The sequence below is a fragment of the Gobio gobio genome (assembly GCF_949357685.1).
Source record: "Gobio gobio genome assembly, chromosome: 2".
In the NCBI taxonomy this organism is placed as follows: Eukaryota; Metazoa; Chordata; class Actinopteri; order Cypriniformes; family Gobionidae; genus Gobio; species Gobio gobio.
This window is the reverse complement of record NC_137098.1, coordinates 40,980,965-41,006,568: the sequence shown is the minus strand read 5'-3', so window position 1 is coordinate 41,006,568 and position 25,604 is coordinate 40,980,965. Positions and strand designations below refer to the sequence as shown.

The 25,604-nt window shown below is 38.7% G+C and overlaps 1 protein-coding gene across 1 annotated transcript in view; it reads left to right on the top strand.

Moving 5' to 3' along the window:
- The window catches only part of dgkza (diacylglycerol kinase, zeta a), a 59,040-nt gene that overhangs the window by 7,800 nt on the left and 25,636 nt on the right, over positions 1-25,604 (top strand). Inside the window, exons 2-24 of the mRNA XM_079803749.1 lie at positions 11,624-12,487; positions 13,451-13,559; positions 13,678-13,773; positions 14,443-14,520; positions 14,604-14,675; positions 15,427-15,483; positions 15,944-16,039; positions 16,881-16,949; positions 17,627-17,698; positions 17,794-17,910; positions 18,397-18,468; positions 18,705-18,800; positions 18,920-19,002; positions 19,293-19,353; positions 19,994-20,107; positions 20,290-20,427; positions 20,523-20,601; positions 20,743-20,798; positions 21,238-21,300; positions 21,600-21,673; positions 21,881-21,992; positions 22,084-22,283; positions 23,438-23,545. Coding sequence (XP_079659875.1) covers positions 11,664-12,487; positions 13,451-13,559; positions 13,678-13,773; positions 14,443-14,520; positions 14,604-14,675; positions 15,427-15,483; positions 15,944-16,039; positions 16,881-16,949; positions 17,627-17,698; positions 17,794-17,910; positions 18,397-18,468; positions 18,705-18,800; positions 18,920-19,002; positions 19,293-19,353; positions 19,994-20,107; positions 20,290-20,427; positions 20,523-20,601; positions 20,743-20,798; positions 21,238-21,300; positions 21,600-21,673; positions 21,881-21,992; positions 22,084-22,283; positions 23,438-23,545 — 2,846 coding nt within the window. The 5' untranslated portion in view covers positions 11,624-11,663. The remainder of the gene's footprint in view (positions 1-11,623; positions 12,488-13,450; positions 13,560-13,677; positions 13,774-14,442; positions 14,521-14,603; positions 14,676-15,426; positions 15,484-15,943; positions 16,040-16,880; positions 16,950-17,626; positions 17,699-17,793; positions 17,911-18,396; positions 18,469-18,704; positions 18,801-18,919; positions 19,003-19,292; positions 19,354-19,993; positions 20,108-20,289; positions 20,428-20,522; positions 20,602-20,742; positions 20,799-21,237; positions 21,301-21,599; positions 21,674-21,880; positions 21,993-22,083; positions 22,284-23,437; positions 23,546-25,604) is intronic.

Genomic DNA, 25,604 nt, shown 5'->3' with positions numbered 1-25,604 from the left:
CTGAGCGAGCTGTCATCAGTCCGCCATTGTTGATACTCTGGAGCAGAATGGCGTCTAAGCGATTGTGGTATTGTGTTGTTGGGTGTAATAACGAACACAGCAGTCATTTTGATGTTCCTAAATCCGAACTGCTGAAGACCCAGTGGCTGCAGTGCTGAGTTTTGTTTTAGAAGGGAATATTCCCCCCGATCAACGTCAATGTTTGCGCAATCATTTCTCAGCAGACTGCTTTATAAACAAGCGTCAGTATAAAGCAGGTTTTGCTAATAAGCTGCTCTTGAAAAAAGGATCGTGTTCCTGCTGCACCTCAGGAAGATTGAAGATGTGAGTGTAACGTTTTATTAACCTTTATATTAATCTTTGCAAATCGCTTGCACGCTTCACGATGAATGAGGCTAAAGTTTACAGGGTAAGTTACATTACGGCATGCTTTCTGTTTATGACGTTCTCAATATAATTCATAATCCTACGTTTATAATGAACAACGCGTTATGTTTATTACAAACTGTGTACTCGGGTGATAAAGTTAACGTGGTAACACTACACTAAGCTTACTTTTGTACATGGTTTATAACGGTGTCTGTTACTGATTAAGAAGTAATGTAAAAAAAAAAAAAATCTTATAACATATCATCAATCTGTCAATGAACTAACACATCAGTAAACACATAGCAACTACGCTACTCTGCCAGTACAAAGATAGATCAAAGTGACATGACGTTAACCAACCATTCAGAAACGTCCTGTTCGAACTTCGATGGGTTCGTCATCTGTTCCTGGTCCGACTCCGGTTCAAAATGATAAGGTTGCTCAGATGTGTCTTCAGAGACTCCCGTTGCCATTATTTCTCGAAAATATACCCTCAAATGTTGTCAAGGCAACACTCCACGTGTGTTGTGGTGTTGTGTCGGGTCGAACCGAACGCCCCACAGAGCAGAGGGGGCGGGGTGAGCAAAGCTCATTATCATTTAAAGTCACATACACTGAAATGACTTGCTAAAAACTGAGCTGGTTTTGACCAGGTAAAATGAGTGTTTTCTTACAATACTAATGAGAATTTTTAATTAAAGTATATTACAAACTTTTCATTTAGACACTAAAGAATCATATTAACTTGCACAAAAATGTCATTCTATGACCCCTTTAATGCACTATATGTTTATATTTAGAATATTTATTTGTTGGATATTTGTTAAATATCTATAAATTGAAGGGCTGCATTCTGTCTGTTTTTGGTCTGAGATATTAAGCCACACTTTTAGGAAAAAAAGGTACAAAAGCGGTCACTGGGGCGGTACCCTTTCAAAATATGTAGGCTTTAGGGGTAAATAAGGTACAAAGGTGTACATTTTGAAGGAGTGTTGCCCCAGTGACAGCTTGTGTGACAGAGCGCATGAGCAATTTTGAGACAGTGTGTCAAGTTACATATAGTTCAACTTTAAAAACACATTTTGAGACACCCCTGCTTCCTGATCTATTTTGTTGCACGCTGTCCAGCTTTTTATGTGTCTGATGGACCCCATACAGGGTTTTCTTCCATGACGTGGATTTTTAAAATTATTTTTATAATGTTTCCTGAGGTGTACTTATATTTTTAGTATGATTTTTACATCATAAAATGTCATAATTTAGAAATAAAAGGCATTTTTCTATCCTGATTTTAGTCCTCTGGCTTGAATGCTCTGTTTGAAGGGGCATGTCTGCTGTGAAATTTCAGTGTAAACGCCCACTGTTGTGATTGGCTGACATCTTTGCATTTTAAATGCGTATTAGTGGAACCCCTCGCGACAAATTTTTTTGTACTATTACAGCCGTCGAGATGAACGAATCGTGAAAGTGTTGACCATAGCATTATTTTTAGATCTTTTCCCATCACATGAAAGGCTGCAGTGATGAGCATTGAGTAGACAGACAGTGTTGATCGCGTGAATGCTCGCGCGTGAGTGATCTTGTCATTGCAACGCTATTTCTGTCACAAAATGCTTTCACCACAACTCGTTGTGCAGCATAACAGCGTCATTCATTATAACGGCAGGGCAAGTGTGCAGATATACTCGCGACGTGTGATTGACAGCTCCGAACATTATAAAGAGAGTGATCTTTGATCGCTCTCTGTAGTCTAATCACAATTTAAATAACAGATTTGTTTCATGCTACTTAGAAAAACGATGTGAAGTTAATCGTTTAGTCACGGGCTTGATTCACTGATGCATAAACAGTATTAAATGATTTAGAAAGAAAGACTGAATAATTGGTGTAGTAAAGTTAGTTTGTGTGGGAAGAAGGAGGCGGGAACCGGCGAACATTCAACAACTTTTAATCAAAATAAAAGAACACAAAATGAAAGTAAAAGCGGCAGCCCCTCACGGACGACTGCCGCGCACACACATAACAAAACACAACTTGAAATCCAGGCCTGGTCCTCTCTCGTCCTTCACTGCAGTCGCTCGTCCTTATAGCCTATGCCTCCATGCTCCCTCATGAGAGGACTCGAGACCGGTGTGCCTCGCAGGTGACGCTCATTCTCAATCACGCACACCGATCTCGCTCACTCCTCGCTCATGTCTCTCGCTCGTCCACCTCGCCACAATTGGCTACACATCAAAAATCACTGATCACAGATCAGGCATAAATGAACACTGTTACTCACTGTTTGTGGCGGTGCTGTCGAATCCATATCGTAAAAGTCTGTTTGTAAAGCCTGTGCTGACATTTAGACTGAATTAAATGAAAAAAAATAAACTGTATCCAGTTTCTCCAAATTCTCTGGATGGGCCAAGCAGAGAAAGGGGAGGTAGCGTTTCCCCGTATGACTACATATGGAAGATTTCAGATTGGCCCATCTGAGCTTTCATTTTCTCAAAGGCAGAGTGGGATACCCATGGCTTGGTTTACACCTATCACAATTTCTAGGCACTGGGGGACCATATACAGGCCAGGGGAACTCAAATGTTAAAAAAACCTCAAAGTGCAATTTTCATGTCATGGGACCTTTAAGACCAACTAGTCAACTACAGCTCACCGACTAATCTAATTTACTCAGACATCTGTGTAATCTCTTTCTCTCTTTTGCACTTGTGCACACTTTCTCTAGTCTCTTAAATCTTTGCTGTCTGAAGTGTTCTACAGATGTTGGGTACATCCATCTGGTTGTTTTCTAGCAATGTGAAATTGGTTCATGCTCTAACACACTTGGTGTAGAGCCATGCCATGCAGTCGTTTCTGGACAAACTCAGATTATTTACTCTTAAACCCATTCATTCTGACTGTGACGCAATGCATTTGTGTGCATGTGTTTTATTGTGTTTGACTCTGTTGCTATTTTAGTTTAGCACATCCATAAAGGCTTACTGACATATTATGTATTATAACACTAGGTATGGTGTGTTATCTTTCTAAGCTAGTTCATCCAAATTTCTTGTTGGTCAAATATAGATACATGTTTGAAAACTAATGAACACAACATTTTAAAGTGCAATCAAAACGATATATATCAAATTATATATCTATTTTTAATAAATTGGATGGCTCTATAAATTGAGATTTCTTCCTGACCTCTGTGTATGTTTGCTTTTATATCAGTGTATCATTCACAGAAAGCAAACTCATCATGCAAACGAGAGGTAGTCTTTGCATCTCTCACAAGGTTCTTTACAGCAGATGAACAATACGGCCCTGTTAAAGCCAGCATATGCAAATCATATTCGAGTCCAGCACCACTCCATCTTGTGTGTTGTTTGTGTTATACATTTACTTGTCCGATACTCTTAGCTGTTAACTCTTTTAAACAAATTTGATGGTACTGTCTTTATGCACACGTAAGTGTCAACACTTGAGAGAGTAGAGAGTTTTTCTAATATCTTTAAGCATAATGAAGGAAAGATCATCCTCATCCTTTTCACATGCAAAGCCGTGCTTGATGCAATGGTGTGGTAGAAGTAAAAAGTTACTGTTTGTGCCACAATTACCAGCACACACTAACATATAAACACTTCTCGCAGTCATTTACTGTTGTTCTTTTTTTTTTTCCTACTATGTGAACTCATTTAGTTCATGCATTTTAAATCCATCAGCATTATTGTTGAATGTGTTAATCAAGCTTTAATGTCAGAATTTGATAGATCTAATGTACAAGTCCTGGAAGTTAAAGGGGTGGTAAAACACATTCTTTTGAAGGCTTGACTGTGTTTGTGGTGTGCACTGTAACATGTGTTCATGCTTCGTTTTAAAAAAAATTGCCTTATTTTTCATATATTTGACCTTTATTCTACACTGCTCTGTCCCTCCTTGTAAAACGGTCTGATGCTTTCCGGGTTGTATGAAGCCAGTCCCTCAAAAATACGCAGTGGGCTCTGATTGGTTAGCTGGCCCAGTGTGTTGTGATTCGCTAAACGCCTAGTGCACGTATGTCGGAAACGTCACGCCCCTTACCTTTACCGGAGGCTGTGCTTGCTTTGGTCAGTGTTAGAAACAACGGCGTCAATAAAACCATATGAGCCCGAATCAGACCCAGAACATTTGAGTGAAGATGATCGAGCAGAACCTGTTCAGTCCTCAAGAGTAAAGACTGCGGGTCTATAGTGATCGCTACTGAATGGCACTTTAACTTTTGTATTTTTAGAACGATTTATAGCCAAATATCTGTCGCAAGAACTAACCCAAAACAAACACTAAGCACTGGCTTTAACTAGTAAGTTAGCCAAATCACACACAGAACCATGTTTAGCATGCCTGTAGATAAACAATACATAAAAGCTCTAATCAAAGAATCATTTACACTAATGCCAGGTTCGCTGTTGAGATTTTAACGTTAGTGTTTGTAACGTTAGGTGTTCGTCGGATAACGTTAAGTATGAATGAGCATTTAACAGACTGGTTTGCAGAACAGCGCTGTCATCTGTTTACTTCCTTGCTACAACCTATTACAGGAAAACACATCGATGAAAAATAAATCAGACTTACAGGTTGTGGCCCGTGAACAGCTTCTGTTTGTAAATCCAGCTTTCAGGACAAGCCGTTGTGCATATCCTGTATTGAACTCGCGAAGTTTGTGGAAGTTTGTGTTGTCCTCCGTGAAATGTGCAGCGCGCGCGTCGTGCATCCACGCACTGGCAGTGTTTTTTTCACGCAGCTGACGTTGTGCAAATCTGGCATTGAAATCGCGAAGACGGTGGATGTTTTCCTCTGTTAGATGTGCTGCAGGAGCCCTGTGTGCGCCTGATTCCCCGCTGACTCAAACACACATGTGCATATTCCATGCTGTATGTTAAACGCTCTGCAACGCACCCCCGTCCCAAGGAAGGCTGAACAGAGCAAGTACCCCAGACCTGCAATCCGGATGAATATAACAGCGTTTCCTTGGCATCGCGGCAACAACACTCCAGCCTAACTATACCACAACACCGCCGCGATACAAAATGGCCTCACCCCCCCCCTTATTTAATATTCTCGGAGGAGGGGTTTATGTAAATATTGAGCCTGTTGATGTCACCAACCCTGGAGGAATGTGTGTAGTCGCCTACTGGCCGTTTGCTGTAGTTCTTAGAAACTGATTTCTTTTAAAGCTAATATCTCCCTTTGCTTTAAACTTTGAACGTTGTAACTTTGCAGATGTTGTTTATGCTCAAGCAGCAACATTACACGTTAGCTAAAGTTAGAATAGTGAAATCGTGGTTTACCACCCCTTTAAACAATTTCAACTGGCTGCAGTTGTGTGCTTTTGTCACTAATATAAATTCATTCTCATTTCCCTATTTTCACATTTAGATTCGCTTTGCCATCAGCTAATGCTTCTTTTTTTAAACACAAATAAGTTAATGCTGTTAAGTCTAATTATCAAATCTCAGGATAAATCGAATTTTTCATACTGTGCATTATTATGTTGAGATGCCTAAATTAACCTCTAGCATTTCATATTCTTTTAGAATCAAAAGATTCATAGATTTGTAGTGGTTTTTCTATTTATTTTATTTATATACTTAGCATTTATAATAATTTAGGATTTTATTTTAATTGTTGATTTTTGTCCCCCACTTTAATACAATATCCTATATAGTGATTTATAGAAGTAGACATTTTAAAACTAACCTGTTAAACATTTTGTTATACCACAACAGAGTAGAGTGTTTGTTTTGTCATTTGTGCATATGCGTAAAGTTTTGCTGAGGAAATGTTAAATGTGAAGTTTCTATTTAAAGTAGCCTGTTCAGCAACCTTAACCTTTGATTATGAGACCACAGCAGTTTATCACACAACACTAACCCACCCACACGCCATCTTCTCTCCTTCTTTCTTGCTCTCAGATAGGGCTTTAATCTGGTCATGGTATAAGCATTAGCTCTACTGGATTACACACACACACACACACACACACGCATTTAAGACACGAGTGTAATCTGGTGCAGTTGTGTATGTTCTGTTTGGAGAACAAACAGCCTAAAATGCTTGAAAGGGTGAAGTGACAGGTTGTGTAGAGATTAATTTGAGACATGCAGGAATGCAGGGTCTCATTAATGATGTTCAGTGTGCACAATGTGCAGAGTACAATAGATCCTTCCAGTTTTTCACAATTTGTTTCAGTAATGCCATAGCGTATAGACATGACATTGACATTAGACAGGGCAGAGCTGATGGGAGACAATGATGGTATGCACTGCAAAGTCATTTATATCATAAGGGAAAATAATTAAGAGAATGGTTGAAATCTATGATGAATCACTAGAAATGACCAAGTTTTCATATATTTTGGCCAACAAACACTTTTGCGTGAAAATGTCTTTTTTTGCACTTGTCACAGATGCATTTTGTGTGTTCTTTTGAGTAACATGGTCTGGTTACTGGCAGCATTAAAGATTCAAACATTTGAATTGTGTAAGAATTCCGTGTTATGATGTTCATTATATGGCGCATTGCGTTTACACGAAAGGTGTCAGCGCAAATTATCTGTATTTGCAGTAAAACTTTCTTAGATTTACTTGCATTGATAATCGAAATAAGACATGGTTAAGTGTGAAAATCAAAGTGCATAAAACTGCTATTTAATTAAATATTCTGATAACCGTACATTTGTACATAACATCTCAGAATTGTACACTTGCAAGCAGCATCTGTACATTCATAAATCTTTACTGTATTGTAATTTATTTAAAAAAATGTTTAACTTAATAATATAATGTTTTTTTTATATTCCATTTTATTGCCTAATTTCAATGTACATGTCTGCACTATGTCTGTACTTTATTCTGCACTGGAAACTCCTGTCACTTAGACAAATTCCTTATGTGTGTAAACATTCTTGGCAAGCTCTTTCTGATTCTTCTGATTCTGCATGTTTCAAAGTGAAGCACTGATAGAGTGTATTCAGCTGCTCAATTTAAAGTAAATGCTGCTCTACAATAACACCAGACACGTGTTATCATTTCGGTAAAAATAATTCACAAAGGGATTTCGACCGTATTCATTCCAGGCAAATGGGATGCAACACTTTCATGTAGTGTGTATGATTCCTTTTCACATTCAAGTTTACAGATTTATTTTTATTTTTATGAACCAGATATGGAATGAAAAGCATTTGTAAACCTCTTGTCAACAAAACACAGAAACACTCCCTGCGATTTACCGACAAAATAAAAGCTTGAGGTTTTTAACGCTTGTACATAATTATGTAAGAAGTAATTTACGATGGGCCATTGCATTATTAAAAAATAATGCATACCCAAGGCGGTAATTTGAGAGCTATCAGAGGCTTGAGCCATTGATATGCAGTTATGAGAGCAAGAGAGAGAGTGTGTGTGTGTGTGTGTGTGTGTGTGTGTGTGTGTGTGTGTGTGTGTGTGTGTGTGTGTGTGTGTGTGTGTGTGTGTGTGTGTGTGTGTGTGTGTGTGTGTGTGTGTGTGTGTGTGTGTGTGTGTGTGTGTGTGTGTGTGTGTGTGTGTGTGTGTGTGTGTGTGTGTGTGTGTGTGTGTGTGTGTGTGTGTGTGTGTGTGTGTGTGTGTGTGAATGTATCTCAGTCTGTGTTGATCTCAACATGGTTTGGCAAGTTCAGCAGTGCTGCTGACAACAAATTTCTGAGCTTGTGTATGTTTCCATCTTGTGCAAGTTTCTGTTTGTACACAAACTTATACACTAACTCTTTCTATTGGCATCAATTGACGTTTTAGCATCAGCAGCAACATGAGAGGGTTTCACATGAAATTAAATATTTAGGTATCACAGACAGTTCAAATTAATTGGAGTATATGCAGGGTTTGACGCTTACTTTTTTTCCCAAGGAGCGCCTGTGCACCTAAATTGACATTTTTTTGAAGCGCATCTAGAAACTTTAAGGGCGCAACTAACTATTTTTGCCTTATATGATTTTGCCATACTAGTGTTATTTTGGCATTACTGAGATACAATTATATTTTTTATTCATATTTTGAATTGAATTGAAATTTTATATTTTCTGCTTTCATTTTCATTTTAGTTGAAAGTAATTTAGTTTTTTGTTGTTTATTTCAGTTTTAGTTTGGTACATCAGTTTAATTTGTCTATTTGTCTATATCTATGCTTTATTATTGCAGGATGCTCATTCAAATTCAGATGAGGGAGATAAAATATGTCTGAATCTGAAATCGCCCCCTATACCCTTAAATAGAAGGGACAGCCATTTGTAGTGGTGTCAGAAACCACTGTGGACGTTATTGAGTGGACTAAAGTAGGGAATAGTGATTGAGGGTTTAGGGGGCGATTTCAGATTCAGCCTAGAGCCTATGTATTCTTACAACTGTATACAACATATGGAAGCCTGTAGAACGCACAGCAGCACCACGGTCAGGATTTTTATGATCTTATACATATAAAAAAACGAATCCGCAGGGATTTTTTTTTCGCGCACATGCTTCAAAATACATTGTACAGTTTGCACCCGTCTATTTTTAGTTGCAAATGCGGGTGAAATGCTTGCACTGTCAAGCCTCGATATGTCAAAATAATAATAATATAATTTTTAAATTATCTAAATCGTAAGATGTAAGAAATTAAACATAGCTGCTGAATGCATGTAGGCTACCTCTCTCTCTTTCTCTCTCTCTCTCTCTAGCTGTCATCCTGGGGTGTCGCCAGGTAGCCGACCATGTTGTGCATGAGTTTTTGTCTTTCTGTACTTAGTTTGTGTTATTTGAATTGAATGAGTCAAGTTTCCAGTTACAAGTCGGTCTAACAACCTCACCTTACATGAGTCATCCAAACCTAATTGCCAGTCTCTCTCACCCTCTCTTTCTCTGCTGACTTCAGTCCACAGACCTCTGAGTGCTGTAACAGAGTTGAGTGTGTGTTGAGTAGTTCCGTGTCTTATTCCTTATTGTAGGTAGGCCCTTTTGAACAGACCCGCATACTTCCTCTGTGCCTCCATCTCTCCGTTTCACAGTGGATATAGAATGGCAGTATGACAGAAGATGAAATTATATAAGACCAGCAACACATGTTTGGGATATTTGGGACAGACAGACTAGCAGTTTGCATAATAAACATAAACCATCATTATATGTTATGAAACATGACAGTGTTTTCTTATAAGAAATAAAGGTGGATGCATGTGCATATAAAAATGGAATGGAATATTGTAGCCTATAAATAGAAAACACTAAAGGAAAAGAAAATGTTATTAGTTTGGATATGCTCATAGTTTATGCTTCAAGTAAAATGCTAAAATTCTCTTAGTTTCATTATCACTCACAGAGATGAAAAGATGCATCTAAAAATTACAGTGGGAAGTGTAACTAAAATCTTATGCATATTATTAATATTGCCACAAGAGAATGCCACAATGGAAAATGTGCCTCTGTGTTTGAAGGCATCATTTCAAACTGGATTACTTGACTACAAACAAAGTGTTTTAGGCCAAACTGCTGTTCTGTCAGTTCCGGCCAACATTGCGAAGCAAAACGCCATCGCTGTTGCTATACTGGGTTTAATTTTACCATAATGCTGTTTAAAGAGAAGACATTATAATAGACAGTATAATCTGTAGTTTTCACAAAAGCCTGTCAAACTGCAAAACTTTTGCTGACAAACAAAAGTGAATTTCTCAGTCCAGGTAACGCAGAGACAGGCAAATATCGTTCATCATTCATCACTAATGACATAGTAACAATACAAAGCGGGTAGAAAATCGGCAAAAATTGCACAAAATTTAAAGACTGCTCTGATCGTTTGGGATGAACACAAGAGTATATCACAGACTTGGCTGCATTATCTTGCAAAATTCTTGCTTAAATTGATATTCGTGGACTTCTATTTATGGAAAATGCATATTTACAGTATGAATTTTTCTTCTCTCATCATTTATTTGCATTATAGAACAATGTGCCTGTAATGTTGTGTATTTTTGACAAACAGTTACTCACTGGTGGTGACCTTTACCAGTGTGGGAATCTGATAAGGCCTGTGAGATCATGTGACTTATGAAACTTTTCAGACAAAATCAAACTGTGGTGCTTGGTTAAGATACAACCTTTTTAAAGCCTGCAGAAATTAATCCACACACTTCTGGTGTTGTTCAGAAAAATGAAGTACTATTGTATTGAGTCTGTGTATTCAATTACAATAATACTCTTTTTTTTGTTAGATTCCTGTGTTTTTGTTAAATATAGCGATACTGTGCATTACACTGTTTAAGAAACATCTAATTATTCTCTCTATATAATATCTCTTTCATGTGGTTCATTGGAGGGTCATGTGTTCATAATTATGATCATGTGTTTAAATAGTTAGTGTTTTGTAGTTTACATGTCTAATAATCATACTGTTGAAATCAGATGGAGGTCTATATACTATGGATAAACACATCTTCTCACATCTTCTGATTATTGTTCTCCCACTAAATTTCTCTGTGGCATTAATGTAGTCTGTAAGCTTTAAGTCATACTTTTTGCATTCTATGTGTCTTTTATTTTCAGTAGTGAGTTGTACTGTTCTGAGTAGTGATGCAGAATTCAGGCACAGGTGTTAATAAGAGACTTCCTACAGAGATACATTGCCAGTGAAATAACAGTTCTGTCATCATTTTCTCACTCATGTTGTTCCAAATCTGTATTTCTTTTGTCCATATAATGAAAGTCAGTGGGGTCCAATGTGTCCCTTTAAGGGCACTGTTAAGAAGTCAGTCGGTGGGCAGAGTGTAGATGACTTCTATGAATATCGCTGTTAGATACACTTTCTCCAGGTAATGTTACCTGAGCGCCATCAGGTATATCATGACCACATTATACTCCTGAATCAGTTGTGATCATGTGTCGATTACGTAGCATTGCTGATTTAATGAGGTTTCATTTTCTTGGTTACAATTCAGACAGATACTCAGATGCAGAGGATTAGGGCAGATGGTTTTCTTCAGTTTTTTTCATATAGGTATAAATCAAATCAAATAGGTCACACAGGTGAGAAGAATAGAGTTGATGTGAATTAAATAGAGCTGATTCGAGTGATTTGGTGGTGGTCTGATATCCCCTCATTGTTATTTCACCTAAACAAAGGTCAAAGGGACAGCACTGCATTCATGGAGACAGTCACACCACATTTGTTCATGTATGTTGTAGCCTGTATAATATTGTGTGTGCTGACCGACTCACTCTTGCGCCCACAGCATCCTCTGTGGAAGACATCAGTCGTGGCTATAGCATCCAATGGAAACATTGTTCGGCCTGCGTTTCAGGCGGAAAGCCTGTGAGCCAATTGGGCGCAGGCGCTCCAGTGTGTCACTTCCAGCGAGTAAAGCACGTCGGCGCTCCAGTGTGGGCCTGCCCTCAGCTGGCCTGGCTCATAGACGCAGGTCTAGCGCTCAGCTCCAAACCAGCAACGTACATGTGGGGGTCTTGCAACGCAGAAGAGGACACTTCACTAGGAGGAGGTCGAGCGGTGCGACGGCCTGCCTGACCCCACGGTTCGCTATCCGACGAAGACAGGCTGCCAAACACCACAGCATTCACGCCCAGCTCCTGGGACCGTCACTGCTCCTGGCTAGTGTGGTGCAGATGAGCGAAGACCATGAAAGGGAGGATAAGAGTGTCGAAGAATACTCCTCTTTCTCTGATAGCGACTGTAGTCAGGAAGAGCACGAGCAAGCAGGGATGAACTTAGAGACCGAGTCTGATAAGTGTCGGACATGGTTGGCTCATGGTTTGTTGGCAGGAGAAAGCATTCAGCACCGCCCCCTCATCCGTGCACCACGTTGCCTGCGGCGAAACTCCTCACACCTACTTCCTGCTGAGGCTGTTTATCGAAGCCCAGCCTCTAATGGGCTATATGGCCGTTACCGTAGGACCAGTCAGACATACGGGCTGTCTAATATGGGTGGATTGTGGGCAGGGAGGCGAACTTCTCTTGCAGCTCGAGGATCAGTTGCACTGTACAGGACCAACTCCCCTTGCTGGCCAGATCTCGGTCTTTCACACACACTGCAGGGAACTTACTACAACCCACAGATTGACACATGGAGTGGGTTCCTCTCGTATGTAGAGCCCTAACTACAGCTGTATGTCTTATGTTTGTGTGTTTGTCATTTTTCTTTACAAACGAAAGCTATTTGGACTGTTCTGTCACTTAAATATTTTGTTTTCTGTGGATGTGTGAGAGAGTTTATGTCCCTTTTCAATTATGATTCCATGATTAGAGAAGCAAAAAAAGTTTTTCATGAGCACTAAATTATTTCAACCCTAATGTAACTTGATACTAGCCTTATATCAAGCACCCCAACAGTAATTCCTCTATAGTTGTCATAAAAAAGCTCTTGTGTTCTCAGCTTTCTGACATTTTTAAACTTACAATAGTGAACTTTCCCTTCAATTGTATGCACAAGAAATAAGATTGGTGGAGTTTGAGAGCAGTGGAATTATTTAATGAGTATCAATTTTGCAGCTAAACACAAGGGTTCAATGTATTGTCGGTTTCTCTATTCTTTTTACTCGTGCTTCTTTCAATTTTCAAACTGAAATATCTGTCTTCTCCATAGGCATATTTAGTGTTTTTTTGTGGTTTACATGTGAGGCACACCCCTAAACAAGTCAAGTCACCTTTAGGTGTTTATACAATACAGATTATTTCAAAGCACCTGCACAGTAATAAACTGGAAAATAACAGAATCAGTGATGCAAACATACCAAATATGAGACAAATTCAAATTCTGCTGTAAATCAGCTCTAAAATACTGTAATTATTTAGCTCAAGTAATTTAAGTGTTGATTCAGTTTAGTTCAATAACTATGTTGATGTTGCAAAATTCATTAATTATGAAACAAATTTGATTCAGTTGTAAAACAGCTTTGTCATCCATTTCAGTTCAAGTTATTTGAAGGTTTTGTTCATCCCAGACACATTTACTGTGTGTATTTGTACATGCGGGCTATACATTGAATTTCTGTCTATCATTATAGTTTGATGTTTTATGGGACCTGTCTATTTTGTTTGTTTGTAGGAAGGCCATTGCAAAGTCCGGTCTCCAGCACCTCTCATGCCAGCCCAGTGCTGCAGTGTTGGCCAAGGGGGAAACGGACAGAGAAATCCGCAACACAGTGGATTGGAGTGTGAGTAACACAAACCCAAATAATCTAGACTTCAGATCTCCATTAATTGTACTTGTAGATAGCGCTATTGTTTCATTCTTCAGTTTCACATTTAATTTGATGCTTTGTGTTTGAGCAGGAATCAGCTCTGTACGGAGAGCACATCTGGTTCGAGACCAATGTCTCTGGGGACTTCTGTTACGTCGGAGAACAGCACTGTTACGCCAAGTCACTGGTGAGTGTGTGTTCTGTATATAAAGGAATGCCAAAATAACTCCCTCTTTATGCAAGAATAAGTAAACAGAAGAGAGTAAATAGAGGGACAAAAGTGAGATGAGATATCTTGAATGAGATGACAGAGAATAAAGGATGGGATAAGATACAAAAAGAAGCCGAGAGAGAGGATAGAAATAGATGGATGGTAAAAAAGGAAAAGAGAATACATCATTTTTTTTTCTCCTATATTTTTATCTCTTAGTATAATGCTGCTCCCTGGTGGCTTGCTCACAGAATGCACTGCATAGGATTTGTACTTTTAACTTTTGAATTATGTGCAGGAGCACTGAGGATAGCCATCTGCTGAAACGTCTGCTCATGCTCCTCTGTTTTAACTCACTTGCACTTTGCACTTTATTGCACCATGCAATTGACTAAATAAATGTAGTAGTTTCCTAGACTTCTGTCTTTTTTGGATTCAGTGTACGGCCAGCCATTTTTTCTGTTTTGCTGAAGTCTATCTTTTTTGGTTCTACGCACCTGAAGGAAAAGAGAATTTTTCCAACTGAGAGCGCAACAACCTCCTTTGATTTAATTGTCTTGGCCATTAAACTTGCATCAAGTGGAGTCACCTGTGACCTCAGTCTGAGTCTGAATCTAATTCTGTCTTTTTTCCTGTTTTTCACAGCAAAAGTCTGTTGCTCGGAAAAAATGTGCTGCTTGCAAGATCGTAGTTCACTCCATCTGTATTGAACAGCTTGAGAAGGTGAGTGCCGTATCTAATGGCAACACAAAGGTAGAGACATGATCTGACACTGCATCACAGACCATACGTGTTCATCCCTTCAGTTATTGGACTGGAATGCTCCGCATCAGGGGGAGGGGCTTGATGAGGTGCCTCTCAAAGAGCCGTCATTCAGAGTGAGAAACCATCTGGCTTTTTCTCAGACTCAACTGGGGTTAATGGATCACTCACAAATCTGATTTTAGCAAAGACTGGTGACTTTCTGGCCTGATAAACCTAGAACACCCAAAATAACAATGTCCTGTGATCATCTGGAGCCACTTTAGCTCTCCGTCTATCCAGACTGTGAAGGGGACATCCTTTGTCTCTTTTTGATAACCTGACTGATTTTAAGTTCTAATCGTATACTGCAGAAAGGTTTTCTTGCCAGCCATATTCTTTTTCTCACTAGTATCTTAATCACTGTCATTTTGATTGGGCAACTCAATTTCAGGTTGTTGGGTCGAATTTTATTTGATCCATGAGGCACAGGTTCTGTGTGTTCTCAGTTCTGATTCTGGCTGGTGTCTTTGACAGTTTATGTCTGGTATGTGGGGCTGATTGTGGTGAAATGATGGTTGATCAGGGATTATTTTTAATCATACTTCTCACTAACCAGGCTAACAAACTCAGAGAAGATGGTAAGGCAAGTGGTGCTTTTGGTTTTTGTTCTGTTCTCATATACATTTTTTTTTTTAAATACAAAACATCTCCTTTACCCCCTATAGAAATGTTAATCTCAATGGGAAATCTCCAAATCTGAGCATGTTTTCTGGAAAACAATCCAACAGTTTTGTGGTTTTGATGAGCTACTGAGCTGTTGAGGTTTCATTTAGGGTAAATACTTAATAGTATTGTAGATGATTAGATTTTTTATTTGTCTTTCAGATAAACTTCAGATGTAAACCATCTTTCAGGGAGTCAGGATCGCGGAATATCCGAGAAGTGAGTTTCTTCGTTTCCTCTTCCCTTCTTTGTTTTCTTAATATCTCTCCCATTCTGCCTATTTTCCAATTCTGTCAAATTTATTGTTGTAAAACCTTCATAGATTGATATAAACAGCCAACAGTGGTGTGCTGAAAGTCAGTTTTTTTGTCATTGTATTTTTTATTATTTATGCATTAACATTTTAAGATAAATAGCTCCTCATTTTTATTTCTAAGTTTAAATTTAGTGCTATGCAGATGTCTAAATGACCCCAGACTGTTTTACACATGCTGTTTGCTGTTTACATCTTTAAATCTTGATTTTACCCGTTTTACCCTCTTTTCCTTTTACACGTCCCCTATGTCACGCCCACTGCTGTAATCCACCCCTCGTCTCCTCATCCCTATCTCTCCATTGCGTTTCTGCTCCTCTGTGTGCCCTTTCTCTTCCTGTCTCTCATCTTGCCTTGGTGGGTTAGCGCACCTGGCGACGCAGAGCTTTCAGAGGTCGCCATGCTTTGGAGCAAATGAGAGGTGCTGCAGCTAAATATAGTGCACACACCTCTATCACACAGGTATCACACAATCTCACCCAACTATGACCACACCTTTACTTGGCTATCTAAATGAGGGCTTGTACATTTTCTGTTGATTTAAATAAAGCTAATTACAATTGATACAAACTAACCTTAACCCTATGCAGTTAGAATTGTTTCATATTTCCAAGTAAATAGATGTTGATCCAAAAATAAGTTTAAAGAAGTTTACTAAATTAAACAAATACATGAATAAATAGTGTGATCAACAAATATATGTTAGGAGGAGTTTCACAAAAATGAATGAAAGGGTTGGTTTGTAACAATACAAAGTTTGTTGAAAATCAACAATGTCAGTAGTATATGTAAATGAACAATGTGTAATACCTGCACAGAGTTGTCTTCATTTATTTGTCAACAAAATTTGTCAGTTTTTTACAGCTCCAGGGATTTTGTAAAAACTAAATTATTATTTTTATCAGTTTTCTTTAGTCATGTAGCACCGGTTAAATAAAAAAACAACAAGATAAATCCTTTTTGCTGCATGGCTAGCCAAGTTTTTTTAATGGCCCATAAATGCCAGTGGTGAATTATCTTTAAATTTACAAATGAATCTGTTTTATTCGCCATATATATGGGGGGTTGAGACACATAAGTTTACACAGTGTTTAAATACATCTCCAGTGGTCTTCTATTCCCATGATTTCTGTTCTGCCGCCTGCTCCTGTTCATGTGTCACACCATATCCCTAACTCGATTTGATCTTGGCCCCACAGCGTAACCTCACAACATTAAACTGGTTTAATGTTATATTTTAAAACATATTGTCATCTATGGATGGGAAAGCTATATGAGATCTTGTGTCTTGTTTTTATGACAGCCTGCAATAGTGCGACACCACTGGGTCCATCGGAGAAGACAAGAGGGCAAATGCAAACAGTGTGGAAAGGTGGGTAGAATGGATCACGATAACGGTGTTTAGACATACAGTGGTGGCCAAAATTACACTTTGCTTCTGGGAGTCGTCTTATTGGGCCTGGATTTATTTTCCAAGAGGACAATGACCCGAAACACTCTTCTAACTATTGACAGTACTACCTGCGACGGAAGGAATCTGCTGGAACATTGAAAATTATGGACTGGCCCCCTCAAAGTCCGGACCTCAACCCCATTGAGCTCATTTGGGGCGAGTTGGAAAATAAACTGGACAGATCTATTGTACATTCAAAGGAAAGCCTTTGGCTTCAGTAGAAGAACGCATGGGATAACATTAGTGTTGAAGTTCTCAGAGGAAATATAATGACATTATGCCAGAGAGATGTGCTCCTGTAATTGCTGCAAAAGGTGGACATCCCAAATATTAAAGTTAAAAGTGGATAAAAACAGAATGACTCACTTCATCTGATATTTGATGGTCAGAGCAACCATCTGCATGTTTCATGAACATTATGAAATAAAATCATGTTTTGGAGGCAAAAAAAGGTCAATATTTTCAGATGTCAGGTGTTCTAATAATTTTGGCCACCACTGTGTGTATGAGAAATGAGATTTATCGCATTTCAGAAAGCTAATGAATGAAATCTTAAGTTTTTGAAGTCTATAACAAAGTCTGATCTCCACCTACAGGGGTTTCAGCAGAAATTTGCCTTTCACAGTAAAGAGATTGTAGCCATTAGCTGCTCCTGGTGCAAACAAGCAGTAAGTCTCTTTTAGGCTGAATGCATTGGTGTGTTTTAGTATTGTAGAGTATTCAAATGTGTGTAACTTTCCTCTCTTTCTCTGCCTGTCTGCAGTATCATAATAAGGTGACATGCTTTATGCTGCAGCAGATAGAAGAACCGTGTTCATTAGGAGCACACGCCGCTGTTATAGTACCTCCTACCTGGATCATACGGGTTCGCCGACCTCAGGTATACACGGCACTCTGTTGCTTCTCTATTATGGTTGTTGCATGGCCAATTTAATGGGGGAAACCCTACAAACTGTATTAAATTAGGTGGCTCTGTAAATTAGCAGTGCTATCAGCCTCTCTATGGCTAAATGTCATATAAAATGCTAGATGCCAGTGCAAACCCTAAGGAACTCTCTGTAAATTTTCAAAACAGCATTGTATTACTTACTTGCACAAAAGCATTGTTTAAGCATTGTTCTGCTAAAGAAATGTTGTTGTCTTCCCTGGATTGTTTAAAAACAAAATGTATAAAGTACATACGGCATTAAACAGCTGTTCAGTACTAAATGAGAATATAATGTGCTGTGCTGTGCTTTGCATGGATTTTAAATGCTCAAAAACACACTGGAAAACTACCAGTGGAGATTTCGGCATAAAAAGTTTCTAAGGAATGTGTTGAACTTGTGCTTTTGAGTAATGTTATTGTGCTGTTTTTTAATCGCAGTCCTCACTAAAGTCAAGTAAAAAGAAGAAACGAGCGTCTTTCAAACGCAAATCCAGCAAGAAAGGAGCAGAGGTATGAGAACAAGTTTTATTTAACTATTTTGTTATTTATTAAATTACTTTTTGTTTGCCAGAGGATGATAGAATTAAAGAAGCAACCTGTTTTTGGACTTTAGAGTTTTAGACCCCTACTCTTTCTTTCTTTCTTTCTTTCTTTCTTTCTTTCTTTCTTTCTTTCTTTCTTTCTTTCTTTCTTTCCTTCCTTCTTTCTTTCTTTCTTTTTTTCTTTCCTTCTTTCTTTCTTTCTAGGAGGCTCGATGGAAGCCCTTCATAGTGAGACCTATTCCCTCTCAACTAATGAAGCCACTGCTGGTGTTTGTAAACCCAAAGAGTGGAGGAAACCAGGTATTATATTTACCTTCTATATCAATAATAATAATTATATTAACAACAATTAAATAAACCATAAAAATAATAATCACCTTTATAAACTATTTCCCTTCTGCTCTCTCTCTCTCTATCAGGGAGCTAAAATCATCCAGTCCTTTCTGTGGTATCTGAACCCTCGACAGGTCTTTGATCTCAGTCAGGGGGGTCCTCAGGAAGGGTCAGTACTTGCATGTTTAATGATTCAGAACAGGGCTTCCCAAACTTTTTTGTCAGCCTAACTCCTATGACATATTTTATAAGTGCTACTCAAGATTTGAAGTTGTTCATGGTTCTCTGATCACACATTAGTTAATGGTCACACTACTTGTTTTATTTTGTAAAGTATTTCTTTACGGTATAAGGCTGTGTGATTTGGTAAAAAAATACATTGTGATTATTTTGTTATACGTTGCATCATGCATTGATGTTTTTTACATGCATGTTCATGGGTATTTTTTTTTTTTTTAGCTTGGAGATGTACCGCAAAGTTCACAACTTGAGAATTTTAGCCTGTGGTGGGGATGGCACGGTGAGTGAATGTGTGTGTGTGTGTGTGTGTGTGGCAACAATCTGCAAACACAGTCTTGATAACCTTGTGTAGATATTCTGTGAATGGTTTATATAGGAATTATGAACCCCTCCAGCATGGGGTGGCACTGCAGTCTTATCTTCCAGACTGTAAGCAGAGGAAGAGATGATTCTCCTGAGTCATAATACTGTGAACTCTATTCATGAGTCACGTGTTTGAGGAGTTTTCTGACATGTAATGCTGATGTGTGTGTCCTGGTTTACCCCATGCTGTCACATCTCCGTAATCCATTTGTGTGAGTAATTAAGAGTGTTAAAGTGGGATCTGAACGCAGTCATATTTCATATACTGACTTTGATCCATGAGAGAGAAGTTTAGGAAAAATGCCTTAAGCCCAACTGAAATAAGGAGTTTAAATCCACCCTGCTGAAAAGCTGAACTGCAGTTTTCTAAGTTAAACACTGCATATATTCATATTGAGTTTTTCCTGCGTGGTTCTCTGGGTTGATGTGATTTTACAAAACAAGATATCTAACTAACTATGTTGTTATTTAAGTACTATATGCTTTTAGCCATTTTGCATGTGATGGGGACTGTTTATGGATTTTTCAAATGACGTTTTTTCTCTGCTCGGTATCAGGTGGGCTGGATCTTGTCTGCTCTTGATCAGCTGCAGCTAAATCCTTCTCCTGCTGTGGCAGTACTTCCTCTGGGCACAGGAAATGACCTTGCTAGGACGCTAAACTGGGGTGGGGTGAGTGGAACTTCCGTCAGAAATATGCACATTCACACACAATTATCCCAAGCAATCAGAACATCTTATCATGTTCCTCCATAATGCATTTTAATGCAATTTATGTAGCATAGTCTGCTCACTATCCATTTGTAAGCATTTTTTACTGAATGGGCATTTCTTGTACAACCGGATGCATGTAGGGTTACACAGATGAACCTCTGAGTAAAATCCTGTCTCACGTTGAGGATGGGAATATTGTACAGCTGGATCGATGGAATCTTATTGTGAAGCCCAACTCGGATGCGGAAGAGGAAAAAGACGAGCAGGTGACGGACAAGGTAAGAGCTTCGCCTGCAGTGCTGTTTTACATGCTTTATGATTTGTGTCAGTGTGTAAGCAGCTGAAGAGTGATTGATGTTTCTTTGCGCCACAGCTCCCTCTAGACGTCTTCAATAACTACTTCAGCCTTGGGTTTGATGCTCATGTGACTTTAGAGTTCCACGAATCTCGAGGTTGGTGTAAAGGCGCTGGTCTGTGACTGTTTATTAGCCAGACTGCGGTTGTGTGAGAGTAAAGGATTGAGTTTCTTCTATGAGGTCAGATTTGATTGGTGCTTATTGAGATTAATGATGGTTTGTCCTCTTTCTCCTCAGAGGCCAACCCTGAGAAATTTAACAGCCGATTCAGAAACAAAATGTTTTATGCAGGGGTAAGTGAAACACACATATTATTTTCTAAATACGTTATCTATTAACTATTTTCTAAATACGTTATCAATCTTATTGTGAACGATTCCTCCATGTATGTCATAAATTGTTTTGACCTTGTAATTCGTAACCAAACTTGTTCTACCGGTGAAACTAACATATTCCGGACTTGATGATTCCAATCATTTTGTCAAATTAAGCCCCGCCCCTTTCATAAAATGTACTCCAAGCTTGCATTCTCATCTGCCTCCATCCAATCTACAACCGCCCTACATTCTTTACAATAATCAGTTTCATTTGAATGTATGTCACAATGGTCTTTCGCTACTTCCGTTACTTCACAGCTATAATAATTGCTTACCCCTGTGTTAACTGCAACATTAATAAATATGACAGTGGTTTGGTGATGATGGATGTAAATGAGGTTTCCTTTTTCTACAGACAGCGTTTTCTGATTTCTTGATGGGCAGCTCCAAAGACCTGGCTAAACACATTAGAGTGGTGGTACGTACAGAACAACTCCTTTGTGCAGAACAAGAGAGGAAATATGTGTGCATGCCAGGGTGTTTTGAAATGCAAATGAATATGCTGTGTTTTTTTTTATTTTGACTCTAAGTCTCTATATTTGCATGCTTGTTTGTTTGTTTGTTTTGTGTTTCTTCCTCTTGAGCTTTGGGCTCTTGAGCTCTGAGAGGTAGTGTGTCTAAATTTGTGTTGAAACCTTTTTTTCTGCTGACTGTTGGTTTGTTCTGCTGACTTAATCAGTTTATGCCGCTTTCTTCTCTCTCTCTCATTCTCTATAGTGTGATGGCACTGATTTAACCTCGAAAGTCCAGGATTTGAAGCTGCAATGCCTGGTCTTTCTCAATATCCCCAGGTAATGCACAAAATCTTTTTTTCTACAACTTGTTGTTGAATTTTCATCAGTCATTACTCAAGTCTTGAGTGTCACATGATCCTTTAGAAATCATTCTAATAAGCTGATTTTGTGCTAAAGAAACATTTCTTACCATTGCTCAACTTGTCACTCAGCTCTAGATCTGTTTGTGTGAAGTGTACATTTTGATGTTCATGTTAATCGCAGGTACTGTGCGGGCACTATGCCATGGGGCAATCCAAGTGAGCATCATGACTTTGAGCCTCAGCGTCATGATGATGGCTGCATTGAGGTCATTGGATTCACAATGACGTCACTGGTATGTTTTACCTGATTGGATAAGTTTGAAGTGAGTTTTTAAAGTTGGATTGGTGAATTTACATTCCCTGTTTTGTTTGTTGTGAATATAGGCCACACTGCAGGTCGGAGGTCACGGTGAGAGGTTAAATCAGTGCCGTGAAGTCACCCTTACCACCTTTAAGCCAATCCCCATGCAGGTGGACGGCGAGCCTTGCAAACTAGCGCCATCTGTTATTCACATCTCCCTTCGAAACCAGGCCAACATGGTGCAGAAAACCAAGAGACGCACATCTATACCACTGCTCAATGAGTGAGTACAACTTATGTGACGACCACACTCATTCCTGGATGTAGATTAGCGCTGTCACGATATCACATTTTCACTCCACGGGTCACAGGAAAAAATATTTACTAAACAATAAAAATGCATTATGTATAGAACATATCCATTCGAATTTTTTTTTATTTTTTTTTACTTTTGTGTTTTCTCTTTTTAGTCAATAAAGCACACTCAAAATACAAGTGTAGTTCGATTGTTGATCGGCACTTCGCTAGGGTGTCTAACAGAAACACCCGCACCCAACTTTTTTCCGTGTGAGGGTAGAGTGTCTCGCTTTTATGTCAACTCCTCCGTCATGATTTTTCTTGACAGTAGTACTATGTTATTGCTGCTGAATTCCAGTTACTGGCACTGGATTATTTATGATTTTATCATATGTGTAGTGTTAACATGATATTAATATTTCATCTTTTAAATATTTCAGTTGTCATCAATACCGGTATGTTGCGACACCCCTTCTGTGTATATGATATTAAACAGAAGGTCTGCCATTTTCGAATGAGATTTAAAGAGCATGACGGCACTTTAAATGGGCAACATCACCAAAATGTGCATAAACCCACACACGCATACACTTGGTATGAGCTGGTGTTTAATAAAAAGTCAAGTGAGCAGAAGTTTAAACTGCTGGATTGATGTCATTCTCTATTGAGCTGTTACTGAAAGTGTGAAAATTTAGTGTGATTTATTCGCTCCCTCAGTCTCATTTCTTTTCCTTGAAGCTTGAATTGAATAAATTACCCTCATAAATGGCTGCTAAGGACAGACAATCTTGCATAGTCCTGTTGCAATTAGGTAATCGCTCTCTCTCTCTCTCTCTCTCTCTCTCTCTCTCTCTCTGAGGTTTTGTTAATTTCACACCTGACCGCTTTGAGGTGAATGCATTGTATTGACAGCAGATAGGTCCATAATGAAACCACAGTTAAAAAGCTAAATATCGGAAGTGGAGACAGATTTAATTAGTGTAGCGACAGCAGTGCCATTTAGTGAACTGTGAGACACTGTACCTAGCCAAGACAGCATACCCGCTATTACACACAGCTGTTTCCGAAAGCCTCAATTTTTGGTGTAGCCTACATCCTTTGTTTGTATGATTTTTCTAACTGAATTCTTTTTCCATCCAGTAGTCAGCAACCATTTCCAGAGCGGTTACGGATCAGAGTGAGCCGTATCAGTATGCATGATTATGAAGCTCTTCACTACGACAAGGAGAAACTCAAAGAAGCTTGTGAGTATGAAACACACATATTAACATAGTTCAGCAAATGCACTGGTGATTTTAGTTGTACAATAATCAAATTTGCAAATAATATTTCATTTTAAAGGTGCTTTATATACGTTTTTGACTGTACTAAAGCATAAAAATACCATAATATGTTTGCAGATAATTATTTAGGAAACATGCTAAGTTCACATACTCGTTTCTCTGAAAAACATTGCTCAGGCTGTTATTTTTACTTTGAAATGTGCGTTCCGTGTCGTAATGTCTGTTTTTGTTTTGGTCTGTGCGATAACGCACATTGCCAGTTTACCCAATCATGGGTGACTTTAAAATATGCACACGTTCACTCATATTCGTATGCCTAATATGTTGAAAGTGCAAATTAGTTCTTTGTCTAGTCTCATTCAGTTATTAATTACATAAATTATAGCATATTTTCAATTCAAAATGGCAAAATTTGAGAAAAGGTCAAGTATTTTGCATCCCTAGGTCGTTTGGAATTTTCTGTTTTCTATTTTTAGACAATCAGATGTTAAATGTTTAGGTACTTGGCTACTGAACCATCCCTTTAAGAGTGGACATTTCAAGTTGCAGTTCTATTTGTCAACACTAGGTGTCACCCCATCACTACAGTGAGGGATTATGGTGCATACTGATGGAATTAATTCAGTCTTTTTGAATACATTCAGATTCAGCTTTGTGCTGCTATTGTGTTTTGACTGGTTATTTTGTGCCAATTCTTGTTTGGGTGATATATCATCAACTGTTCTCAAAAATCCATTCTCTGTAACATATGAAAGGTTTGTTGTATTCTGCTAGTGTGTTAGATCATTTGTGTAAGTGCGCAACAGAAATAGTAAATACATCTACATGAACAGTCATAATCAAGCTATCTGTCTAAGTATGTATGACACAATGCGTAATTAGATCAGTAATTGAACTATTGAATACGCATTGCACATCGCTTCTCTTTTTCAGAAGCACTCTATGCCAAGACCAATTGTAGTGTGAGTAACATGTATATGGATGAAAGCCAAGCTACAAACACATGATCTAGGCCTGTTAGTCTAACTTCTCAAAAAAAAAAGAACAGAGTGGCATAATGTTCATGTGCATTTTATAAAGACAAATTATTGCTTTAGTTTTTACTGAAATCAAACTTTTAAAGTGCATGTAAACTGTGAGAAAGTGATTCGCTTTTTGCTGTTCATATAGTTTTTCTGTACTCTCTTCTTTGTGATAGAAAAAAAATATACCTCACGTCCCTGTGTCTATTCTGCTCACTGCTGTCCGTCACTCTTCACTCTTCTGAAGCGTTGACAATACCACCAACTCAACAGAAAGCGAGAGAGAGGAGAACAAACCTGAATTGAATTTGAGAAACGACTTTTCAGATGTTGCTAAGCAACCCAACATTCCTCAATGGAAGAGACTTCTCCCATATCTCGCTTCTCTCTCTCTGCTTGTTCTTACTGCTTCCCCTGTCGTTCTCTCTCTCTCATGCGCTTTTGCTCCCCACTTCGTCAGAGAAACTTGCCGTCCTCTTGAGAAAGCTCATTTAATTTAGAAATATTACCCTGTCTCTCTGAAGCCTATGAGACTCAGCTCAGGGTAGGACATGACTACTGCTCCTCCAGCTTTCAAACGTACACTACTACACCTCCATAACATTAAGGGCTATTGAGTGTGTCACGCTACAGTTGGGATTTCAGTATAGGGTCCATGCCTTTCACCCTTTTCTTCTAAAGTGACTTAGACTTGAGAATGTCCATATGCATGAGAGGACACATGTACCCACAGCAACCACTGCACAAACATCATATTTCATCATATTCTCTCAATGACACATGTAAGAGCAGGCCTACTGCCATGTGTCTACAAAATGCCTGCAGTGGGTTTAGACTCTAGAGTAGACAAAATTGCCACATCCTCCCCATCATATCCTATTACTGTCTGACCTTGTTTCATGAGACATCTGTGGATTAGTTTGAATGAGTTTGATTGAGTCTGAGCCAGTGCATGTTGCATACAACTGCCATAAATCATATTCATCAACTCTTCTGCTTAAA